Source organism: Esox lucius, chromosome 17 (genome assembly GCF_011004845.1).
Source record: "Esox lucius isolate fEsoLuc1 chromosome 17, fEsoLuc1.pri, whole genome shotgun sequence".
Classification (NCBI taxonomy): Eukaryota; Metazoa; Chordata; class Actinopteri; order Esociformes; family Esocidae; genus Esox; species Esox lucius.
In genome coordinates this window covers 42,617,902-42,642,007 of record NC_047585.1, presented here as the reverse complement: position 1 = coordinate 42,642,007, position 24,106 = coordinate 42,617,902, and the positions used below count along the sequence as shown (strand labels likewise).

Genomic DNA, 24,106 nt, shown 5'->3' with positions numbered 1-24,106 from the left:
GCATATTTTACAATCAGCCCGCTAACTTTGATAAACAACCCAACAATAAAGAAATTGTGGAAATCTAGACACGTTAGCTAGCTAACTGCTTCATCCTCCTTAGTATGAAAGTTTATTGCTTGATGTGCATATCATTTTTGCAGTGTTAAAGGATACACATTTCTTTGTACCACTGCTCACATTCACAAGTCGAATTGTAACTGGTTGTTGTTCAACGACTTGGACTATCTACAGTAATAATGACCCTGCTATAAAGGCCATGCAATGTGAGGTGATTTTATTATGCTATAAACATCATAATTATTGCTCCTGCTTCTCACTGTTGTATTTAAAAAAAAATAATCAAGTGTGTATTTTCAAGCATTGTTATTCTTTATTGAGTAGAGAAAGTCTGACAAGACTGTTTCTGCTGAATGAGCAGCGGACTGGATTTTCTCACATAGTTCTGGGCTAAATGTGGCCAGAACCGCAGGAAAATGTTAAAATATGTTTTATTAAACGCAAACAACAAAAAAACTAAACTGCTGTTTTGTTTCTGTTTATGAAAGTAAAAACCAAACATTAAAAAGACTAAAACACTAAAGAAAAGACAAACAGTAAGGTATCCATTAGAAAACATCAGAGAGTACATAATATTGAAATGGCTTCTAACATAAGAAATCTAAACAAGTTATGGTTTTCCCGCCAAAGTACTAAGCCTGTTGGACAGTGTTGGTTAACATCCTGCTGTCTGTTGAGGAAAGGCATCAGCTTCTATGATTATAACTGCAAATACCGGCTCATAGAGTATGTGAGTGCAAGTGCCCCCTCTTATAAAGCCCAAACATTAGAGGTTTGGACCTCCAATCTACAGTCTTAATTTAAATGTCAATAAAAGCTGAGAGAAGGAATGAAAAGAAACACCATGCACTCCTACATGAGGTGTGGTGGGTGCAGAACATAACCATTTACTCATGGGAGTTTTTTTGTCAGGCACCTGGGGCAGGTCTGACTTCCACATTGCAGCTTGCCTTGATGTTCCTGAATTGGCCGCAGTCGAAGGTGGCCACAAGCTTCTTGAGGCCGGGTCTGCTTGGAGTGAAGGCCCATGTCAAACGAATCCGCTGTCTTGGTTTTAGCATGGGAATTCTGGGGAGGCAAAACATATTTTAGTCTCTCTCAAAACACTAATTACAACATACAGCTCTGGAACAAAATTAAGAGACCACTGCACCTTTTTCTTACCTTTCCAAAAAAGTTGAAAAGGAAAGTTTTGAGTGAGGAGCAGAAGCGTTCAATTAGCAGTGGTCTCTTAATTTTAACCCTTCTGTTCCTTTTTTGGAAAGTTAACAAAAAGGTGCAATGGTCTCTTAATTTTTTCTGGAGCTGCAAGTATTCATCCAAACACTGGCAGTGGCATTTGTCTTGTCCATCCAAATGTCTTAAGCATCTGAAACAGGTGTTATTTTATACTGTACATTCAGGTTTTTCTCTTTAGGCTCAGACTTCTGAAAATCTGTTTATGTCCTTTAACAAGGCTCTCGTTGTGCTATCAACAAGAGTGACTGAAACGTGAAGGCCATTGAGAAATGACTCACACCCACCTGGATTCTATTGGCTGCTTCAGCAAGCCACTCCCTGTCACTGTGATGCAACAGTCTGTTAAATACTCAGACAGAGGGTTCTCAAACATAGTCTCTGCTGTCATTTCACCACCATACAGCACTGCAGATCCATTGGCCTGTGAGAGAACACACGCACACACAGAGAGAGAAATAAAGTGTCTGAAACAGCATATTTAAACTATCACACTGAGTGAAGCCAATCTCTGGTTTACTGACTGTTACTAATATGGCTGTAGTTTTTACTACCTTGTCAGTTGTTCAGATTAAGGTCTTGAACCAACTTTTCATCACAGCAAGTTCATTCACAAGATGTTCATCTTCTGCAGATTGTTATTCTTGTCTCCAGAAACCTATCTTTCCAAAGGAGTATCTGAAGGATGCGAGTGATTGCTAAATGACGAAATGTTGGGAATGTACAGGACTCACTGTGATTGAGAATGGAGGAGTGTCTGGGACAATGTCCTGCTCTGTGATGCGCACCAACTCCGGGTTGCCTTTGTCACTGACCACCGCTGAGACCTTCACACTGTTACTCTCCAGCATTTTCTCACCATACACAGAGAAGGGAATGAGAATGGGGAAGGCCAGATCTGCCAAAACAGACCAAGCATTTAATTAAACAGGGTGTCACAAACGCTGTGGTGTCCTCACATCTTTAGCCTCCCTGATGGATGTAAAAGTGTGATTTAATTTATAACAAAGCCGTGGCAGCTATTTGTGAGATTTTACAGTTTCTGTATATTTACTGGTTAAATATTAACTGCTCAAACTTGTGAGCCACCCTTTTCTCAATCAATTCTTACAAAAACCCAGGATGTTGAACAAACTTTTAAGCATAAATGGAATGGCTGCAGTATGGTCCTCGCTGCACTTTTTATACTGATATAAATGCTGCCTTAGCCACAGTAATTTGATAGCGAAGCACTGCTTTAATTGAAAGAGGGCAATAGAGAATCTAGTCAGCATACCTTGGTTGGGAAGGATCATCTGTTCAATTAGCTGACTCTGTATCTGGGATGATATGGTGCCATTGATTCTCACGGCCTGAGCGTTGACACGAATCAGTAGGGTTCGAGTCACACGGTCATCGTTTTTCAATGTAAGCTTGAGGTCAATGTCTTGCCCGTAGACTGGCTTGTTAAGCAACACAATACTTGGGGATACATCCAAACGATTCTGGAGATGGTTGTCAACTGTATCGTCACTGTATCTGGGTTTGGTGCCTCTTCTCACGGCCTGATTGTACACGATTCTCTCCATTTCTGTGCCTGTTTGTTAAAATGAATAAAACAGGCAGTGATTGAACAGCATTGTTCTGGACAACTTTTGACCTTTAACATCTAGGATGTATTTTTTTTGAAAACATCTTGTAATAGACAGATTACAAGATGTTTTAAATGAACAGCATTGTTCTGGACAACTTTTGACCTTTAACATCTAGGATTTTATTTAGAAAACAACTTGTAATAGACAGATTCCCAAACCTCTCCCTGGGGCTTCCCCTAGGGGCTTTTCACATTTTGGTTTCAACTCTAAACTGGCACTGGATTTTAGTTAGTGAAATAATCATCAAGTCTTTGATTAACTGAATCAGGTGTGTCAGTTCTTTTTTTTGTCAAACTTGCAGGCTTTCTGGAAATGGTGTGAGTCACTTTATTCAAAACTAACCCTCTGCATATTTGTAATTGGCTGTGATGTCCTGTCTCCTGTCAATGCCGATGGCCTTGGTGCTGATGTTCTGGCCCACAGAGGAAGTGTCTGTGTTTATCCTTGTCTTGGAGCCGTCAGGAAACACCTTCCATTCGACTTGGTCAGCATTGACTTCGGCGAAGACAAAGTCCACATCGTATTTGAGGTCAGTGTGACCCTCCAATATGGCTTTGACCGGAGCTGGACCGCAGCAGAACACACCTAGTGGGAGGGGTTAAACAAATTATTACAGCAGAACACACCTAGTGGGAGGGGTTAAACAAATTTTTACAGCAGAACACACCTAGTGGGAGGGTTTAAACAAATTATTACAGCAGAACACACCTAGTGGGAGGGTTTAAACAAATTATTACAGCAGAACACCTAGTGGGAGGGGTTAGAATTTTTTTTACACCTGAACACACTTAGGGGCAGGGAACATAATAAAGTATTAAATTATTAAAAAACAAATTTACAACAATTATAAGTTGTTGTTCATAGCCTATACATATTACAACCTCTATAAGATGTTATTTATAGCTTATACATAACATTTGATAAGTGAGCAAGGACCGCCCACGGTTGAGCTCAGCTCATGGCTAATTGGCTAACTAATCAAAATATATCTATGAAGGGATGCTAAATCATTGTGCCAAACCCGATGTGGCTTCCATCAATCAATAAGTATGGCGGTCGTACCTTTTTTAGCTTTTGTACTTATTACAAAGATGGTCGACATGTAAGATAATTCACTCAGTCTGTTTGTCATGGACACAAAGCCTGCCACAGTACCTGCCTGTGGGCTTTGAGCTCACAGTTCCTCCATGACATCTGGCGTGTTGAATCCAGAGAGAGCAGCCCTAGTCTCCTCACTGTCTGCCTGCCTACCCCACACTGGCCATAACAAGTTAGACAGTGAGATGTCTCGCTCTGGGACACCCACACATAGGGACAAGGTATTAAGCAGAACAGAGTAAGAACAAAAAGGGAGTAGGTTGCCTCGCTGTTCTCTCCCATCTCTGTGAAGGACAGGAAATGTGTTCCTTCTCTCCCGGGCCAGGGGGACAAACTCAGAATCAGAGATGAGACGCAAGTTGGACCATACCATTGCTTGTCTCCTGGGGGGTGGCGTCCACAACCTGCCAGCCGTCGTACAGGGAGTCGCGTGAGAGATCGGGCCGCTTCATCCAGGCCTCCACCCACACATGGAAGTTCCTGAGCGGAAACACAATGGTCTGCGTAACTTCCTGCTGCTGGAACCACTCTTCACATTGCACTTATAATGACTTTATCTTGTTCTTACCAGACTGAGTCGTTTGACTCTGGGCAGATTCCATAATCGGAGTAGTATTTATCAATTGTCAGGTTCTTGTCGGTGTCGTGGGCTGACCCAAAGTTAGTAATCACTCGACACGGGATTCCCAGACACCTCAGTACTGACATGGAAAGAAATCCCAAAACCTCACGTTAACCGAGTCGCCTCATCTAAACGCACCCATGTCATTGCTAAGGCATTTTCTTGTTACTGTAACAGATTATTGCTGTCATACCAGTCACGCAGTTTCTAATGAATTCCCTGCAAATAATGTGCTGTGTACATGAAGTTTGACTGACTGAAAGAATGAAAAATAACATCCAACCTGTGCACATGACAGAGGCGAACACCCAACACTGGCCATACTTGACTGGATTACAGTTGGATTGATACCACCTTCTCAGTATGTCCACACTGCCATGCCAGCTAGTGGGTCTCTCCCCTCCTGCATAGGGCTCACTCCATCGCCCCGCAACGACACCTTTATCGTCGTTAGTGTTGACCTGGGGCGTGGACAATCAAGTCACGTTTAACTTAATTGCTTAATTCTAGATGTAAGAGGTGTTTTAGAAGAACAGTTCTAAAATCTGTACTTGTCACGTTTTTTTGGAAAAGCAGGACCCAAGCACGGACTTGAAGAACAACAAGGGTTTTAATGATGAAACAGAGGCAGGTATAACACAAGAAAACGGCGGGAAAACTGGCAGCCAGGAAAAACCACAGACTGGTGGCAGGAACAGACACAAAAGACACAATGATTCACAAAGGGCTAACAGAAGGGGGCAAACGAAATAGGGAGCCAACAAGGACTAAACAACAAATAGGTGAAAACATTCAGAACCAAAAGGACAGACTATGTTACAAAACAACAGCAACCTTACAGTACTATCTAAAGTAGTTCTTAACTATCTAAAGTATAGTTCTAAATGGACTGGTTTCCTGGAGCTTGTAGTGGTGACTAACATCCACTGTTATATCACCAAGGGCCTTAGAAGCTGCAGGCTAGACCAGGTGAACTAAAAAGCCTGGTCAGTGGGGAAAGCATTTTATAGTCTAGGACTAGTTTTAGCCTGGGTTCTCAGAAATTAGCCTGGGTTTGGATCCACATGTGCAGGTCTAGATGTAATCAGTGTCGTTGTTACTTTGTGATGATAATGTCATCATTACTACAGGTGTTCAATTCTTACCATGGCACTGACCACCCTACTGACGTAGATGGGGTTGCAGCGAGCAGAGAAGTCCTCAGGAGGGTTTCTCAGACACTTCGGGTTCATATCAAGCATCTTCAGGCAAATGTCCACAATGTCAGGTTCAAACTGTTGAAACAATAGGATCAGTTCAATGTAAGGATCCGTTCGATGTTAGGACCAGTTCTTAGTAAAATAGGATCAGTTGACTAGGATCAGTTAGTTAGGATCCGTTTTGTTAGGATCAGATCTATGTAAAACAGGATCTGATAATAAGAATCAGTTCTATGTTAGGATCAGTTCTATGTTAGGATAAATTCTAGGTTGGGATCAGTAAGTTAGGATCAGTTCTATGTTAGGATAAATTCTATGTTGGGATCAGTAAGTTAGGATCAGTTCTATGTGAGGATCAGTTCTATGTTAGGATCAGTTAGTTGGGATCAGTTCTCGGTTAGGACCAATTATCTAGGATCAGTACGTTTGGATCAGTTCTATGTTAGGATCAGTTAGTTAGGATCAGTTCTATGTTAGAATCAGTTCTAGGTTAGGATCATTTATCTAGGATCAGTTAGGTAGGATCAGTTATATCTTAGCAGCATTTATTTCTTAAGAGCAGTAGTACTGTATGTTAGTATCAGATATAAGTAAGAAGCAATTATGTGCATATTACAATATTACTAATGTGCTAATACTTCTCCTCTGTACCAAAACTGCAATGTTTGCTCAGTATACAGTACCTGTCCAAAGTCCCACGCCATAGAGCTGATGGATCTGGAACCTCCAATGAACACCAGGCCGTGTTCTGTCATCACATATTCCTGCCTTTCCTCCTGTTTAGGTAGGTACACCCAGTCCTCTACAGCCCAGCAGGAAATGGAGACGGTTAAAAACTGTTATAAGAATTGGTTCAACTGATTTTACTGTTTGAAAGTTATCTGAGGTAAAGGGGGATGTCGTTTGCAATGTTTCATTGTTACTGACTTGAACATGTTGTCATCCTATAAACGGGTTAATCACACTTCTTACTTTTTTTCTTACTAATTTGTGCAACAATTTAAGGATAATGTTTCTCAATGTAAAATTGCAGAGTTTGGGGATCTCATCATCTACGGTAAATAGTATAATTAAAAGATTCAGAGAATCTGTAGAAATCTCTGTAGGCTAGGGACAAGGCACAGTTTGTAGCTGCATCCACAAATGCAAGTGAACTCTACCATTCAAAGAAGAAACCATATATGAACAAGATCCAGAAACGCTGCTGCCTTCTCTGGGCCAGAGCTAATTTAAGATGGACTGAGTTGAAGTGGAAAACTGTCCTGTGGTCTGAATCAAAATTTGCATTTGGCTCATTATGAAACACAAAATACAACAAAGGAGAACCCGAACTGTTGAGCAGCTGAAATCCTATATCAACCAAGAATGGGAAACATTTCACTTTCAAAACTACAGCAATTGGTCTCAGTTCCCAAATTCTTACAGAGTATTGTTAAAAGAGGTTATGCAACACAGTCATAAACATGCTCCTGTCCCAACTTTTTTTAAACGTGTTGCTGGCATCTCAAAATTCAATAAAAAAATTGGTGTGTATTTTCCCAAAACAATAAAATGTCTGTTTCAACAATTGATATGTTGTCTTTGTACTATTTTCAATTAAATATAGGGATACATTATTTGCACATCATTGTACTCCGTTTTCATTAGTATTTTACACACCGTCCAAACATTTTTGGAAACGGGGTTATAGAATAGAATATCTGGAAAATAAATGAATAAAACGGCCGAGTCACAGTCCAGATCTCTATCCTATCGAAATGCTGTGGTGGTAATTAAAGCGGGCAAAAGTCCCGCTGAGCGAGTTACAAAAGACAGCTTCCACCAAAAGGGGCAAAACCAGCCATCAAAAGCTTGTGAGGAGATTTTATTTTTCGGCACAATTAAATTGCATTTCGGTTTATTTTTATAGGCTTGTATTACCATACTCTCAAATATCCCTGACAGGATAGCCCTGGGGGCTAACAGGTCTGTTGAAGTGAATGGTGTTTACCTTGGCACCAGGGGTTGAACAGCAGAATCAGTTTGCATAGGCTACGGCCCGTTACGGCAGTGGTGCTGGTTTTTACCGACAGGCTGAGTCTGTATTCTCCCACTGGGGCATTTGCTGGGCTGGTGATGCCAAGGGTGACTGAACCTGCCGGGAGATTTGAATCCCTGTGAACCTCTGCCATCCAGGACGAATCGTTCCCAAGGCTGGCAGAGAGCCTGAACACCGACCGGGTCCCCAGCCGCTCCGACGGTTTGGGCCCTGGATGTAGAAAGGAAGATTTATTTTGGATGATGTTGAATATGCTGAACTTTCTGTTTTAGGATCCAGAATAACGAGGTAATGTATCTGTCTAATAAAATAAAAAGTTATTTAGACTCTCAAAATAAAATGATTCAACAAGGGTTCTAAGTGTCTTTCCTTTGCTTCAGGAAGAACTGTTTGAGTCTCCAGAAATATCGGGATAGATCTAGGGCTCTGCATGGAACCTAAAATGGTTCTACCTGGAACAAAAGGGTTCTGCCTGGAATCAAAGTGTTCTGCCTGGAATCAAAAAAGGGTTCCTTCACAGCGACATCAAAAGAGCCCTTATTAATAAAAAATAAAAAAAGAGCCCTTATTTAAATATTTTTGTGCTGATGTCATTATATACAGTACAGTGGAGTTATCGGTTCCTGTCTGTGATGCCTTTCCGGTCTTTAGATCAAACTGACTTCAACTCAGCTGTAAAACACATCTAGAGTTTGCTGAGAGTATTACTGCATGTGTCTATCACAGTGGTTGGGAACTACATTCAGCCGCAGGCCTGTTTTTCAGAGTTAATGGGCTCTTTTGGAGGATAATCTTGTTATTTTTTTATCCAGAGAATGACCCTATTGGTTCCAAATGGAAAGCTTTTGGGTTTCTTGTGGTACCCATTTTCAACCTGGAAAAATGTTGATCTGGAATCCGTTTTGGGGTTCATGTCTCGAGACCCCCCCCCCCCCCTAGCGTCTGACCCTAGCGTGACCTCTCCCATGTTGCCACCCTTCACCAAGGTCAAATGAGACACAGAAATACAAACGGTCCAAATGAATAGCTCACCTGTCTCCACCGTCAGCTCCAGGACATCAGTAGTGGGCCTGAAGGGACCACGGAGTTCTAATCGGACCAGGAAGGACTGACCCCTCCTGACAATGAGTCTGGACGCTGAGATGTCAATGGTGTTGTGGGCGCGGTTGTTCTTCTCACAGTTCAGGTCAACTTTAACAACATCTTCAAAAGGTAGAAAGAATAAATTCATTTTACGTTATTTTTATTATTAAATACATATTCTACTGTGAATTCCACCAGGAAACAAACATCACATTTTAATTAACTTTACTATTTGTTCTCAAGTCAGTGAACTTGCCAACATTCTTCATTAAAAAAATTGCATTATTTAATTATTGCCAGTGAAGGATTTTTTTTTTCTTCTTCTCTATTGATATTAATATATTTCCTGTCAATATAGTATAAAATATTTTCTGCAATAGGGTAAAACAATTTTGCAATAAAAGAGTTCACAACAGATACAAACTGGTTCAAATTTGTTGAGATATACAGTATTCCTTAATCTATTAAAATGTATCAAATTCATATTACACTTGAAGTAGTTGTTGGACTGTTTCTCTACATGCACAAGACTGTCACTCAGAGAGCAGAATCTGTGGGTTAAATTGCTCTTCCCAACTAATGCAATTTGATAGAACTTTATGAAATAACATTTACATAAAAAACAAATGTTCTCACACAGCGAAAACACATAATTGGGTACATACCAAATAAATGATATGTGATAGATCTCACTTGCTGGTTTTAAAGTGAACCTTTTCTAACATCTCCTTAAAAGACTTGTCACAGCTTGTGCAGTAAGCCCACAGGCTGTGCTCTATATGGAGATTTTAGAAAAGGTAAACTTTAAAACCAGCGACTAACAATGGTCACATAAAAGGCATATTAATTCCCTTTAATTTAATATTAATTAAATGATTAGTGTACTAGCAGCATAATAACAAGCATTAATAATCAGAAGATGGCTACATCTAGTAAATGTTATCGCTGGTCTGTCTTTCAGGTCTGTCTATCAGTTTATGGACTAGGTAATACTACATCACTAAGAGAAGACAAGATTCTACACAGTGCATCTTTGACTACGACTAAATGTATCTTCCTTAATTAAGATGACTTCAAAGCAAACGTTGTTGCATTATTTTGAATGTAACCTTGACAGACATCTATGTTCCTCTTTTATCTTTTGTTACATAAGCTGGCTATCTTCCACATCTGAGATGGTTAGCAAACGAGGCGAACAAGATCCAACGTTATCGCCCCACGTCCACAGGCCGTCCAACCATAAAAGGGCATCATGGAATCATAAAACAAATACAGATGTTTATCACTGCAGTGTCAACATAAGTATTCTCCAACTAAATAGTATTTAGCAAATCAACAACAAAATTCATAATATAATTTTATGAATTTATTCTGCTTGCAATACTTTTTTCAAGCATAAGGGGGGCCCTTTTATTGTCTGCGCAACCATTAGAGCACAGACTCTGGTGGAGTCAACTACTTTTTGATTGATGTTTATAAATTAAATGTGTTCATGTTTTTATTAAGTCAGTCAGTTTTTCAACTGATTCACTTAAAAATACCTATTGATATTGCAAAATACCAGAAATGTTTGCATACGTACCCAAACTCATCGTAGCGATTTAGTGGTGATGTGCCTGGAACCAGACAAAGGTAAGTAGATGGAGTATCTTGTTGTACTAGGCTACGGTAGCACTGTAGCTGCTGAAAGATTTCAGAGCTTTTAAAAGGAGCCCAGCCCATTTCATAGGAATGACTTCTGGATTTCACATTGATAATGTGCTCACCCTTCCCTGTTTAACCGGAAAAAAGTTTTTTGTGCAGGTGTAACACCTGATTTACTTAATTGTCATACAACCAGTATGTTGTACCTTCCTGGAATATCAACAGCCCTTACACTGACCCCAGTAAGAAAATGCTGCATGAGAAACCTTTTCCCCCAAGTGCAGTTGAAAAAAGTTTTTTGTGCAGGTGTAACACCTGATTTACTTAATTGTCATACAACCAGTATGTTGTACCTTCCTGGAATATCGACAGCCCTTACACTGACCCCAGTAAGAAAATGCTGCATGAGAAACCTTTTCCCCCAAGTGCAGTTGATATTAAAATGCATATTTGCCATATTTAATTACACTCTGCGTGAAATGCAAATAAAAACAGAATGCATTCATATGCAAATCTTGTATCCCTATATTTAATTGAAAATTGGACAAGGACAACATATCAAATGTTAAAACCACATGACAGTTTTCCACTTTGCCTCAGTCCATCTTAAATGAGCTTGGGCCCAGAGAAGGCTTCAACATTTCTGGATGTTGTTTATATATGGTTTCTTTCTTGCATGTGTTAGAAATCAGCCGTTTCGCATAGTGGGTGAAACAATGTTTGTGAATCCGGTTGTCAAGGGAGAAAGTAATTCAATTATTTATTACAGCATTTGATAGTCTATTAGCTCATGATGTTACAAGCTCAATCTCTTCTCACTGTAATGTTGGTTACAAGCTGATATATACATTGAAGGATGTGTCTACCTAGCAAAGATCAGTTTTCCAACACATGCCAAATGGTTAATGTGAACATTCCTGTGGTTATCAGAGTGCAACCTACAGAGAGGTTTCTCATTATCGGGGCACATCCACTTCCAATGAAATGTTCATTACACATTACACAACTTTTCCATTCATTCGTTGCTCCTGTCGCTGCTCTTTTGAAACATGTTGCTTTATATATACATATATATATATATATATGTATAAAATACATATATTTTTCAAGAAACAATAAAATGTCTCAGTTTCAACGTTTAATCTTTTCTTTGTATTGTTTTCTATTGAATATAGGGTTTAAATTATTTGCACATCATTGAATTCTGTTTTTCATTACTTTTTACACTGTGTCCCAACTTTTTTGGAAACTGAGTTGTTGTATATGCACATATTTTCAGATCCATAAGTATTTGGACAGTGACACAAAAGTTGAAAAGGAAGGTTGTAAGTGAGGAACAGAAGCGATCCATTTGCAGTGGCCTCTTAATTTTAACCATTCTGTTCCTCACTCAAAACCTTCCTTTTCAACTTTTTTGGAGAGGAAAGAAAAAGGTTAAGTGGTCTCTTAATTTTTTCAGGAGTTGTATTTTAAAGGAAGCTATCAAGATGTGCTTTAGGTATAGATTTTCATATTTAATTTAAGTGTTTTGTCAAAATGTATTTTGTAGGAAGAACTGATTTAGTTTCTAGGTAGAACTAGAATCACAGTTGTCCACGCTTAAACAGCATTTTACAGAGAAGCTCACTTCTTCAGGCTGGCTGTGGTCAAACACATGCTTCTTCAGGCTTCCTGGGGTCAAACACATGCTTCTTCAGGCTTGCTGGGGTCAAACACATGCTTCTTCAGGCTGGCTGGGGTCAAACACATGCTTCTTCAGGCTTGCTGGGGTCAAACACATGCTTCTTCAGGCTTCCTGGGGTCAAACACATGCTTCTTCAGGCTGGCTGGGGTCAAACACATGCTTCTTCAGGCTTGCTGGGGTCAAACACATGCTTCTTCAGGCTTGCTGGGGTCAAACACATGCTTCTAAAGGTTTGCTGGGGTGAAGCACAAGAGAAGCTCCCAAATCTGTTTCAAGAAGGAGTTGTCTGTTTAGGCTCTTGCCTCTATTTGAAGGAACAGTTTAGGCCAATCTGTTTTTTTTCCATTGTGGTGGACAATATAGTTTGGAATGAACCAACCTTGGTACATTTCAACTGTGTCCTGGGTTTCCTTATTGACTCCTGTGAACCTATGGGTTGTACTCTGGGCCTGTTGTGACCCTTGTACAGGCGCCTCACTGTCCCTTGCAGATGAGCCAGTACTGCCACATTCAGAGCTTGTAAATGAGGAATGTTTTCTCTTCCCCAAGGCGGGAGTGACTATTGTGTGTTTTATGCTGTGTTATTAAGAGATCATTGTTTACATTTATTGGTTGTTTGCTGTGTATTAACAGATCATGTTTTCATTTGTGGCTTGGACGCTGTGTATTTGCAGATCATGTTTTACATTTGTGGGTTGTACGCTGTCTATTTACAGATCATGTTTTACATTTGTGGGTTGTACGCTGTCTATTTACAGATCATGTTTTACATTTGTGGGTTGTACGCTGTCTATTTACAGATCATGTTTTACATTTGTGGGTTGTATGCTGTGTATTAACAGATCATGTTTTCAGTTGTGGCTTGGACCCTGTGCATTAACAGATCATGTTTTACATTTGTGGGTTGTACGCTGTCTATTTAAAGATCATGTTTGACATTTGTGGGTTGTACGCTGTCTATTTACAGATCATGTTTTAAATTTTTTTGTAGGGATAGACCGATATATCGGTGCAGATAGGGCTTATCAATCCGTCAATCTGTCTATCCGTTATCGGACGTGTTCTATTGGCCTCCCTCCGATAGTGCCTCTATATGAAACCCAAGTGCACTCTCTAGTGATGATTGAAAAATGTTAGTACCATTCTTCTGGGTTGTGTACTTTAACAAAAGTATAGAACTGAAATACACATATATTATAGGAAAAGACATGGTTTGTTCCAACCTATGGTCCATGGGTCTATTCATAGAGTCTATGACAGTCACATGGACAACTCCTCTCAGGAGGTATGGACAGGAGGTATGGACAGGAGGTATGGACAGGAGGTATGGACAGGAGGTATGGACAGGAGGTATGGACAGGAGGTATGGACGGGATGTTTGGGGCTCATAGGTAATGGCCATCACGTCCTATCGATTGTACGTTACACTGACGAGTTTTGTTAGGTTTCTCATGCCCATTATCTCCCAGTCCCCCTTCACACATAAAAAAATAACCATTACACGTTGATAAAACTAGCAAAATCCAATTCCTAAGGAACTGAAAAGGTCCAAACACTTCTGTGTTCTACATCCTAACCTTATATGGCCTGGTCTTATATCCCCTCTTGAGTTCTTGGCTCCACACACACTTATCGGGTTGTCTGTGGCCTCTCAATAATAGATACCAGCTGTTTGCTTTATTGTACCTCATATAGCACAAGATGGTGAAGTACCATTCTTCTGTGTTGTGTTCTTTAACATGTATATAGAACTAAAATACACCTACAGTTCTGCTCATATGTTTGCATACCCTGGCAGAAATTGTGACATTTTGGCATTGATTTTGAAAATATGACTGATCGTTTAAGGATAGTGATCTAATGAAGCCATTTATTATCACACAGATGTTTGGCTCCTTTTTAAATCATAATGATAACAGAAATGACCCAAATGGCCTTGATCAAAAGTGTACATACCCTTGAATGTTTGGCCTTGGTACAGACACAGGAGAAAATGGCAATTAATGAATTTCCCTCACCTGTGGCTTTTTAAATTGTAATTAGTGTCTGTGTATAAATAGTCTATGAGTTTGTTAGCTCTCACATGGATGCACTGAGTAGGCATTGGGGAGCAGAGAAGAACTGTCAAAAGACCTGTGTAACAAGGTAATGGATCTTTATAAAGATGGAAAAGGATATGAAAAGATATCAAAATCCTTGCAAATGCCAGTCAATACTGTTCAATCACTTATAAAGAAGTGGAAGTTTCAGGGATCTCTTGTTACCAAGTCTAGGTCAGGTAGAACAAGAAGATTTCAGTCAAAACTGCCAGTAGAATTGGTCAGAATACAATGAAAAACCCACAGGTAACCTCAGGAGAAATACAGGCTTTCAAATTTCTTTCAGCTCCATTTTGAGTTGTAGCAGCATCATGTCACCTTAGGAAAATAATCGTTTTCAAGCACATGGAAAATGGAAATCAATCAAATTTATTTAAATCAATCAAATGTATTTATAAAGCCCTTTTTACAACAGCAGTTGTCACAAAGTGCTTTACAGAGACACCCGGCCTTAAACCTCAAGGAGCAAACAACAGTAGTGTTGGATTTCAGTGGCTAGGAAAAACTCCCTAAGAAGGCTGAATTTTAGGAAGAAACCTAGAGAGGACACAGGCTCAGCGGGGTGACCAGTCCTCTTCTGGCTGTGCCGGGTGAGATATTAAGAGTCCAATTAGAATAATAAATAAATGTATCTGGGATAAATCCAGAGTCTATTTGATTCTAGACTAGGTCAAAAGTATGACCAGGTGGACAAGGACAGGGACAGCAACGGGCCCCCCAAACCAGGTACTCCGCAGGTGTGGACCAGGACCTCATCTCCTCCTAAACTGTAAAACTGGATGAGACTGAGAAAAGTTAGAAAGTGCATTCCTCATATCCCCCAGCACAATAATATAGCAGCGTAACACCTTGGAACTGAGACGGGGGGGTCCGGCGACACTGTGGCCCTACCCGGGGGAGGCCCCAGACAGCCATAAATGCATTGGCATTATAGATTATTTTAGGCATGAGATGCTGGTATGGTCATAAATATCCTTGACTGAACCAAATTATTTTTATTTGCTGTGGATTCTTAGTAAAAGATACACACATGCACATAAACAAAATATTGAAAAATTATCCTTAATTGTTTCTCTTAGTTTTACAAATCACTGCAGTATTCCTGAACATTTTGGCACTTTTCAATCTCCATACCTCTGTCTGTCTGACTGGCCGGCCCAGGACTACTATTGAGGACACAGAAGTCATGTCTTATCATGTTGTATCTTCTTGAAATGTCTTAATTATTTTCCATGACTGCTTGCATGATTGCAGATTGATTTACTTTGTTGTAAAGTGAAACCATACAGGTAGACCGGTTACACAAGTTATCGCTAGATTACATTTATCTTGACTACCCATGATGCTCCTGGTCTTTTCCAGCAGTGTTTGACTAACTTTTGCACAACCACTCGAGCACTGCAACCGCGTCTCTATGACCGTTAAGCCTAACTGTCATAAAAGGACCGGTGCACAAATGTCTGCACTAAAACAAAGAATTTATGAAACCAACATCACTGCCTGCCTATCTGACGTAACCATGCAAGCTGGTGGTGATCTTGTACATTGCCTGTAAAAATTTATCTGTTCACCACCTTTATTTAGCATGAACGGAACACATTATAATATAATAAAACAGCGAAAGAAATACAGAGGACGGAGACCCCAGTGTCCTCAATGGTAGACACGGGACTGGCTATGATATTTTCAGTAGAACGACAGACAGACATGACTCACCTAATCCTTATGTAGACAAACCCTTAATCTTGTCAGTAGATTGACACACCTCTGTCATAACTCACTAGTAGACACTCCACAGTGATGTTATCAGTAGATGGACACACTGATGTGAAATATGAAATGTAGACATCTGTCATAACTCACAAAAGTAGACATGCCTTGGATTTATCTTATCAGGTTCATTGCCTGTCTTTTTTCTGTCTCTCACTTTGATTCTGGCTGTCAAAAATAACATTAAATAAATTGGGAGAGTTAGTGTCCATTAATAAATATATAAGGTGAGTAAAAAAAAAAAACCCTGGTTGAACATCTCTAGTTAGTTCAATTGGCAAAAGGTCAGTAACATGACTGGGTATAAAAACTGCATCCCAGAGAGGATGAGTCTTTCAAAAGTAAAGATGGGTGGGGGGATTCACCCCTCTGAAAGACTGTGCAGGCAAATAGTGCAACAATTTAAGAATAAAAATTGTCTACGTCTAATTGCAAAGAGTTTGGGGATCTCATCATCTGCGGTAGGGAAGCATGTAGTTAACTTAGTTCAAATGTTAATGAAATCCCACTTCGCATTTTCCTTTTCCACTTTTGCCTGCAATATTTCAGTCAATATGAAAATTACAATACATTTTCTTTTCTGGTATGCACGTTCACTGTCAATATAAAAATGTTAATAAAAAGCCATATGGCCTTTCAATTCCAAAGTCATGCCCTGCTTTGTCTCTTCCTAGTGTGAGAGAGGAAGCTTGTTCATATGACTCAACAACCATCCCTTTCCCTGAGGGGAACCCCTTCATAGTCAACGCACACACAAACACCTTTTTTAACATATGCACAATAAGACCATTTTAATACATAAAAAGACATCTTACATCGTGAGGCTATTAAAACATAAAAACCTCCCTTCCGAGGAATGAGGGAGAGGACAAAGGCCCCCTTTCCCCGAGGAAACCTCCCTTAGTCAAAGGCCCCCTTTCCCCAAGGAAACCTTCCTTAGTCAAAGGCCCCCTTTCCCCCCTGAGGAAACCTCCCTTAGTCAAAGGCCACCTTTCCCCCCTGAGGAAACCTCCCTTAGTCAAAGGCCCCCTTTCCCTGAGGAAACCTCCCTTAGTCAAAGGCCCCCTTTCCCCGAGGAAACCTCCCTTAGTCAAAGGCCCCCTTTCCCTGAGGAAACCTCCCTTAGTCAAAGGCCCCCTTTCCCCCCTGAGGAAACCTCCCTTAGTCAAAGGCCCCCTTTCCCTGAGGAAACCTCCCTTAGTCAAAGGCCCCCTTTCTCTGAGGAAACCTCCCTTAGTCAAAGGCCACCTTTCCCTGAGGAACCCTCCCTTAGTCAAAGACCACCTTTCCCTGAGGGAACCTTCCTTAGTCAAAGACCACCTTTCCCTGAGGAAACCTCCCTTAGTCAAAGGCCCCCTTTCCCTGAGGAAACCTCCCTTAGTCAAAGACCCCCTTTCCCTGAGGAAACCTCCTTTAGTCAAAGGCCCCCTTTCCCTGAGGAAACCTCCATTAGTCAAAGACCCCCTTTCCCTGAGGAAACCTCCCTTAGTCAAAGGCCACCTTTCCCTGAGGAAACCTCCCTTAGTCAACACACACACAATAAGACAGTTTTAATACATAATTCTCCTTAAACATCTTACATGGTGAGAAGGTTATAAACCCTGAATGACCTCCTCTATTCTAAAATTAACTAGTCCGGAAATTAACCGTATGGTTATAAATAAATTAATCTATATTTAGCTCATGGTCATAGGACTCAAAAGGTTGATGGTCAAAGCAATAAATCAGACACCTGAAATGTGGAGATGTCATATATTGTTTACTACTTTCTTCTTGTTTTAAACCACCTACACCTTATGGACGCTTATGATAACTGATATAAGCACATAAACGTAAATCGAAGTGACCAGACTGGTCATCTTTGAGTTACGGGTTGCTACACGATCACGTCTTCTGTGCTTGACTGATGAGCATTGAGGTTGACGTAGGCCGTGAGACACATGACCCTTTAAATGCTTGGCTGGCTACCTTTACTTAAATGTAGTAGCTACCTTTACTTAAATGTAGTAGCTACCTTTACTTAAATGTAGTAGCTACCTTTACTTAAATGTAGTAGCTACCTTTACTTAAATGTAGTAGCTACCTTTACTTAAATGTAGTAGCTACCTTTACTAAGAACCGCCGACATATCGTGGTCATTTCTGATTGGGCATGTTTACAAACAATATGGAAATAGAAATTAAATTATCACGCAGGTTATAGATTCTCTGTACTCATTCTTCTACCGGTCGACTCAGGAACATCCTAAGGGGTAACCCAACCCCCAACCCCCAACCTACACCTTCACCTGTTACAATGATTCCATGGTTACTTAAATTACTGCCAATCAGGGCAACAGTAAATTGCTGTAAAACCTCAGACGATTCAGGAGAGAAACGGCGCCGGGTTTGAGAAGCACGTTGAAAAACCAATTCAGATCTGAGATGAAATACATTCAAGGTATAACATACAATAACGTTTTTAAAAAGCGTGTTTGTCTACATTTCTAAAGTTACTCGTTGTGCCAAAGCTAGGCTTTTGAATGTTCGTAAAATTACACATGGAGTCCATGCCCCATCCATGCACTCCTTGCCTGTGCCCCCACCACTGCGTTCCGCGGTGGAGCCGGCTTCCTTGGTCCGGCGTTGCCTCCCTCCCCCCGGCTGCAGGTCCCCGGGTGGGCCATGTATTTCTGTGCGTGGACGCCCTGGTACCAGGCGCGCAGCCGCGAATCGCGTTTCTGGTGGGCAAAGAGCTCCGCCTCGTCCAGGCGAGGCTTCAGGCGAACGCCCTTCGCCCGCTCCTGCCAGTGGAAGAGGAAGAGTTGCCGGGCGCTCTTCTTCTGGTGAAAGTGCACAGCGGTGCGCAGGGCCGTCAGGCCATCGGCGTCTTCCATGTTAACAGGGCTGCCCTGCTCCAGCAGCTCCAGGACGGTCTGCACTTGGCCCTGGGCGGCAGCCACATGGAGGGCTCCACGCCCCAGGGGCGTCTGTCCCTTCACATCAGCCCCTGTGGAGAGAACAGGATGGCTTTTGTTGGCCGAATGGTAACCTGGCGTACAGTAGAAGACGTAAAAAACATAAAAAAGCCTGTCTGATAGTATGCATCGCCGGTTTACCGGAAAACTTTCAGACCTGATGGTGTGTGTTAATTTGAGGTTCACGAGGCATTTTTGAACGGCAAAAACCGAATTAGCATTAAGTAATATTTCACAAAGAACGGGGGGGAGGGGGGTGCCCCTGCGGTGTTGGGCAAGTCTACCACATTGGAGCAGGAAGCGAACAGCGGGCAGATGCCCTCGGTGGGCACAGATGAACAGAGCTGAGAAGAGACGGTGAGATAGCCAGGTGGAAGGTCCGCTCACAGAATCCTTAGGCCTTGGATGACAGGAACATGGCGGTTCCGGTTTGGACATCACACGCTTCAGCTGTACAAAACGACCAGAAGAGAACTTTTTAACATGAAAAGTCAATGGAAATGCTAATAAAATAAAACATGGTGGATTAAATGCTGAATGCTGATTGGCTGATAGCCGTGAGTATATGTACGCTGAAAAGGCAATAAACCACGGTGAGGGGGTGCTCTTAGGATTTAAGTCATCGGGGAGTGCCTTGACACAGCGCTTAGTCGTACATATTGGCAGTATATCACAAACCCCCGAGATGCCTGGGTGTGCTTATAAAGCGTTTACCAACGCAACAAGAGAAGTAAAAAGTGACGTGATAACATACCTGTGGGCATCTCAATCAATCAAATTTATTTATAAAGCCCTTTTTACAACAGCAGTTGTCCCAAAGTGCTTTACAGAGACACCCGGCCTTAAACCCCAAGGAGCAAACAACAGTAGTGTTGGATTTCAGTGGCTAGAAAAAACTCCCTAAGAATGTCGAATTTTAGGAAGAAACCTAGAGAGGACCCAGGCTCAGAGGGGTGACCAGTCCTCTTCTGGCTGTGCCGGGTGAGATATTAAAAGTCCAATTGGAATAATAAATAAATGTCTCTGGGCTAAATCCAGAGTCTATTTGATTTTAGACTAGGTCAGAAGTATGACCAGGTGGACAAGGACAGGGACAGCAACGGGCCCCCCAAACCAGGTACTCCGCAGGTGTGGACCAGTACCTCATCTCCTCCTAAAATGTAAAACTGGAGGAAACTGAGAAAAGTTAGTAGTACATCCCTCATATCCCCCAGCACAATAATATAGCAGCTTAACACCTTGGAACTGAGACGGGGGGGGTCCGGTGACACTGTGGCCCTACCCGGGGGAGGCCCCGGACAGGGCCCAACAGGCAGGAAATCAATCCAACCACATTGCCTCAGGGGTTTGTTCCCAATATACCCCAGCTATGTGTCGTTCATAGGAACAGCTCTAACAACAATGTACCACACCCCATGGGGCCTTATTACTTAGAAATGTACGGTGATTAGAATTACCTGGAATATGTCCCCAGTAGCTGCAGCTATCACAAGCTCCGCCCATCCATTGTAAGGCCAAATCATCAGGGAAACGGCAGTTCCAGGAATGATGTCATTATAGTGAAAAGTGGTCTCATCCTGTAAGTCGCCTGTTGGGTGGAGTAGAACATTAAGGCTGCAGAAAATCACATTTTGATAACTAGTCGACCTAGAAAATAGCCTCAGTCATATATTACCCTGGCACATCTGACACTGGAAATACCTTTTGTGATTTTTAAACGTTTATTCTGGATGCAACTGAAAAATGAATGTGGCTGTACTCAGGGGTGGAGCACAAAATTCTGGGCCCTGTACATAAGCGGTCTCTGAGGGCCCCTCCCCACTTTATTGAAGATTCAAACATTTTCAAGGGACTCTCAACATGTTAGGGCCTTATATATTTAGTACCCCTTTTCCCCCCGAAATTCCACCTCGCTGTAACAACCATCCAAGAAGGCAATGCAATTTGTTCGAGTACATTTTGCATTAAAGTGCACAGCTTTCTATGACAAACTCTTTAAAGACAAGCCGTACCCTGAGGAAGATTGGCTCATGCGAAAAGTACAACAGCCCATCGGACTCCACACTCCCAAATTAGCAAAACTGAGTAGGCATAATTCTGTTACGTTTTACTGTTGTTGCTGTGTACACCTGAAACGTAGGCTGTGTAAATGTTTCCGTGCGTAATGTGTTCATGTTATCCGGAACACATTGTGCAAACGCTCTTTTGTTGTTGTTTCAATCCAATTCATTAATTTGTCACGTATGCAATATTTTATAGTATTTATAGTTTTTACAGTTGAAACTGTTCATCTTTGCCAGAGAGAAACGCTCTTTTGTTGCTTCAATCCAATTCATTCAGTACAAACACAACAGACTGTATGGTGTATTTGATGTACTGTAAAATAGGCCCTACTTTGTTGTGCATTGTGTGTAAGTGTGTGTGTGTGCGCGCGAGGGGGACGACGACACTGACTGTCCCGTATTTTACCCTATTGAATTTGGTCACCCTGACCATTTCTCATTTAAATATGTCAGTATAGTCAAACATATTACCTTTGTCCAGGTAGCATACTCTCTGAAAGTCTGTGGGAATCCCAACCACTATTTCCATTGCATTTTTTAGCTCTCTGATTCTCATGTTGTGGTGACAGTCGTGCACAACGAACTTCTCTCCGATTTCCCACAGCCTGACGCTTAGACTAAACGTAACATTTGTAGATGGGTCGCGCAAAATATCCCTTTTTAGTATCCTTTTACTGTTGTAGTCGTTGTCTCCGGAAATAAAAGCACTTTTAGGTCTCGGTACATTAAATGAAATTCTCTTTATTGATGTTGAGTTTTTAGAAACAGACATTCGCTTGCTCATAGAACCACACTCATTCATTTTTGCAGAATAAACAGTAAAAAAATTATAGGCTACTTTCGTTTGGAGTGTTGTGTCTGCCTTTCGAGTGGGCTACTGTTACTTAGGTGACGTTATGCCCGGCACGCAGTTGCGCTCAGTTGTTGCAAACTAGTAGCACTTCACCTTATTGTTTAGAGACCGGGGTGGCTGGACCCAGCCCAAACGATATATAACCATGTCGTTCTGTCTTTGAGCAAGACAGGTAAGCCTGAATTGCACCCAGGTCATTACTGAATATAATGTCATGGGTGGGTTAAGGGAGACTAAATGATTGCACCTGCTCCCGCTGATGAGCTCTGTTCGGTAGTGATGGCCATTCGAGGCTTCATTATCGTTCTTCTAGCAGCAGGATAATATGCTAGTATAATACCAAACAGCTCAAAAGCGGGATATTATGCTAGCAGCGCTTTTTTAAATTAAAAGCCATCATTGAAATATATAAAGCAATATAGTTAATCTGGTCTGTATATTTTGTGCCGGTTTCGCAGACGGATTAAAGCTAGTCTAGGACAATTTTTTGTGAAACTGGCCCTTTATGTTTAATGTCCGTTCCAATGTTATTCTTGTCTGTTATTTTACACAGCCTAGATTAACTACATTGCCTTATACATTTCAATGATGGCTTTTATTGTGATAAAGAAAATCTGAGTGCCAGCATAATATCCTGCTGCTAAAATAACGCTAATGAAGCCTATAATGGCCATCACTACAGTTTGGGACTGAGGATTAAAAGAGAGAGACAAGACTCAAGCGAGGAGAGGACCGAATAGCTGTCAAATAACGGAGCGACAGTACTGTACGACAGTTTGAAATAATTGGTGTGACGAATTAAAACTTATGTTTATGACTTACATCTGATCTAGCTCGCTATATGGTCGTTTGTGGCAAAGTGGGACACTTTTTGGTAAATCGCAACATAGGCAATCAAAATAAGTTCATCGCTACTCAAATTGTATTTTTTATTTTATTTAAATAAGGTCTTAGCTAAATATTTATGGTGAAATAAATAATTTTTCAATGAATACTACATCCATTAAAATACCATCTGATGCACTCTTTTCTAGGAAGTTTCAGGTTGAGTGGGACAGATTGGTAGATAAAGTGAAACACTATTTTCTCAGGCCATTAATTGGCCTGCTGGAATAAGAATTTTAAAAGATGTGTACATACCAATCAACAATAAATTGGATTTCAAACAAACACAAATATGTTAAACTCTTGCCAAAATCTAAGCTTAGGAGTCTGCCCTCTTTCCACTTGCTCTAGATACTCCTCTAGGCCTTCTCATTCTATCCTAACTCCATAGATTAAGTATCCGGTATTCATGCCTATAGGCTTCTCTTCTTTTCTCTGTTTGTTCTGTTATTTCCCTCTCCTTCCTTGCTGTTTGGGCACCATCTTTTCTGTCGTTTAAGTGTTATGAGATTCCTACCACATATGTTCTACACAATCATGTCAAAATTATAATTTATTGAGCATGACTATTGATCAAAAGTTCACTGTGCTGTATTTTAGCTAAATAGTGTCCCAATTTACCTGAAGACCACTTTTTTGTCCCACTTTATCTAGTACTGTCAGGTTAAGTGGGACAGTGATAAAAAAAATCTGATTTGTATAAATCTTGAATACATTTTCATTTGTGTTTTAAAACACTACCACAATGAACTTAATTTAAGACCAAAAGTTATATTGTTCCATGATGATTGACAGAAAGGCATCCTTATAATTGTAGAACGTTTTCACTTGTCAGCATGCTTAGCATGAGGTTTGAACGGTCAGGCTATTTTAAAAATAACAGCATACCCACTATGATGACGTCACACCAATCAAAACCTTTATTTTATGTCAAGCACATATTCAGCATCAATACAATATGAATTGTTTTGATTGTCTTGCAAAATTGGCAGAGTACACTATCCATGAGCTTAAATGTCCCACTCAACCTGACGTCCCACTCAAACGGAAGAGGAGCTGGTGAGGTGTTTTGAGCCCAGTGATTGTGATGACGGCAAGAAGCCGGTTGTATGACGAAACGCGAATTAACCCTACGTGTGTTAATCATAAAGGAGTGTAGGTCTGTTGAGGTTAATACCCGTT

General features: G+C 41.0%; 2 protein-coding genes across 3 annotated transcripts; both read right to left on the bottom strand.

Moving 5' to 3' along the window:
- Positions 1-359: 359 nt before the first annotated feature.
- tgm8 (transglutaminase 8) lies at positions 360-10,681 on the bottom strand. The gene is made up of 13 exons (XM_010880699.3): positions 10,553-10,681; positions 8,920-9,090; positions 7,840-8,097; positions 6,533-6,651; positions 5,796-5,924; positions 4,934-5,111; positions 4,597-4,729; positions 4,399-4,508; positions 3,273-3,515; positions 2,573-2,872; positions 2,031-2,194; positions 1,584-1,720; positions 360-1,128 (listed from the first exon to the last, which is right to left on the bottom strand). The coding sequence occupies exons 1-13, from the start codon at positions 10,560-10,562 to the stop codon at positions 969-971; spliced, it is 2,112 nt and encodes a 703-aa protein (XP_010879001.2). The 5' UTR covers positions 10,563-10,681; the 3' UTR covers positions 360-968.
- A 5,807-nt stretch (positions 10,682-16,488) lies between these two features.
- On the bottom strand, positions 16,489-22,640 carry LOC105016686 (ankyrin repeat domain-containing protein 60). 2 transcript variants are annotated; one of them, XM_020055277.3, is made up of 4 exons: positions 21,658-22,640; positions 20,581-20,711; positions 19,408-19,573; positions 16,489-19,155 (listed from the first exon to the last, which is right to left on the bottom strand). In XM_020055277.3, exons 1-4 carry the CDS (start codon positions 21,986-21,988, stop codon positions 18,701-18,703), a joined length of 1,083 nt encoding a protein of 360 aa, XP_019910836.2. In that variant the 5' UTR covers positions 21,989-22,640; the 3' UTR covers positions 16,489-18,700. The 2 variants fall into 2 exon arrangements, with proteins under 2 accessions (XP_019910836.2, XP_019910835.2); XM_020055276.3 differs by having other exon boundaries at positions 16,489-19,573.
- Between the last annotated feature and the right edge of the window lie 1,466 nt (positions 22,641-24,106).

Excerpts from the sequence above, each read along its gene's own strand:
- tgm8 (XM_010880699.3), bottom strand. Across the intron at positions 3,516-4,398 it reads CCCCCAGGAGACAAGCAATG|GTGTGTTCTGCTGCGGTCCA; the intron begins GTATGGTCCAAC and ends CCCTCCCACTAG. Across the intron at positions 2,195-2,572 it reads GATGATCCTTCCCAACCAAG|ATCTGGCCTTCCCCATTCTC; the intron begins GTATGCTGACTA and ends CTGTTTTGGCAG.
- LOC105016686 (XM_020055276.3), bottom strand. The coding sequence starts at position 21,988 with ATGAATGAGTGTGGTTCTATGAGCAAGCGAATGTCTGTTTCTAAAAAC. Across the intron at positions 20,712-21,657 it reads AGTATGCTACCTGGACAAAG|GCGACTTACAGGATGAGACC; the intron begins GTAATATGTTTG and ends TCCACCCAACAG. Across the intron at positions 19,574-20,580 it reads CTACTGGGGACATATTCCAG|CTGAAGCGTGTGATGTCCAA; the intron begins GTAATTCTAATC and ends CGTTTTGTACAG.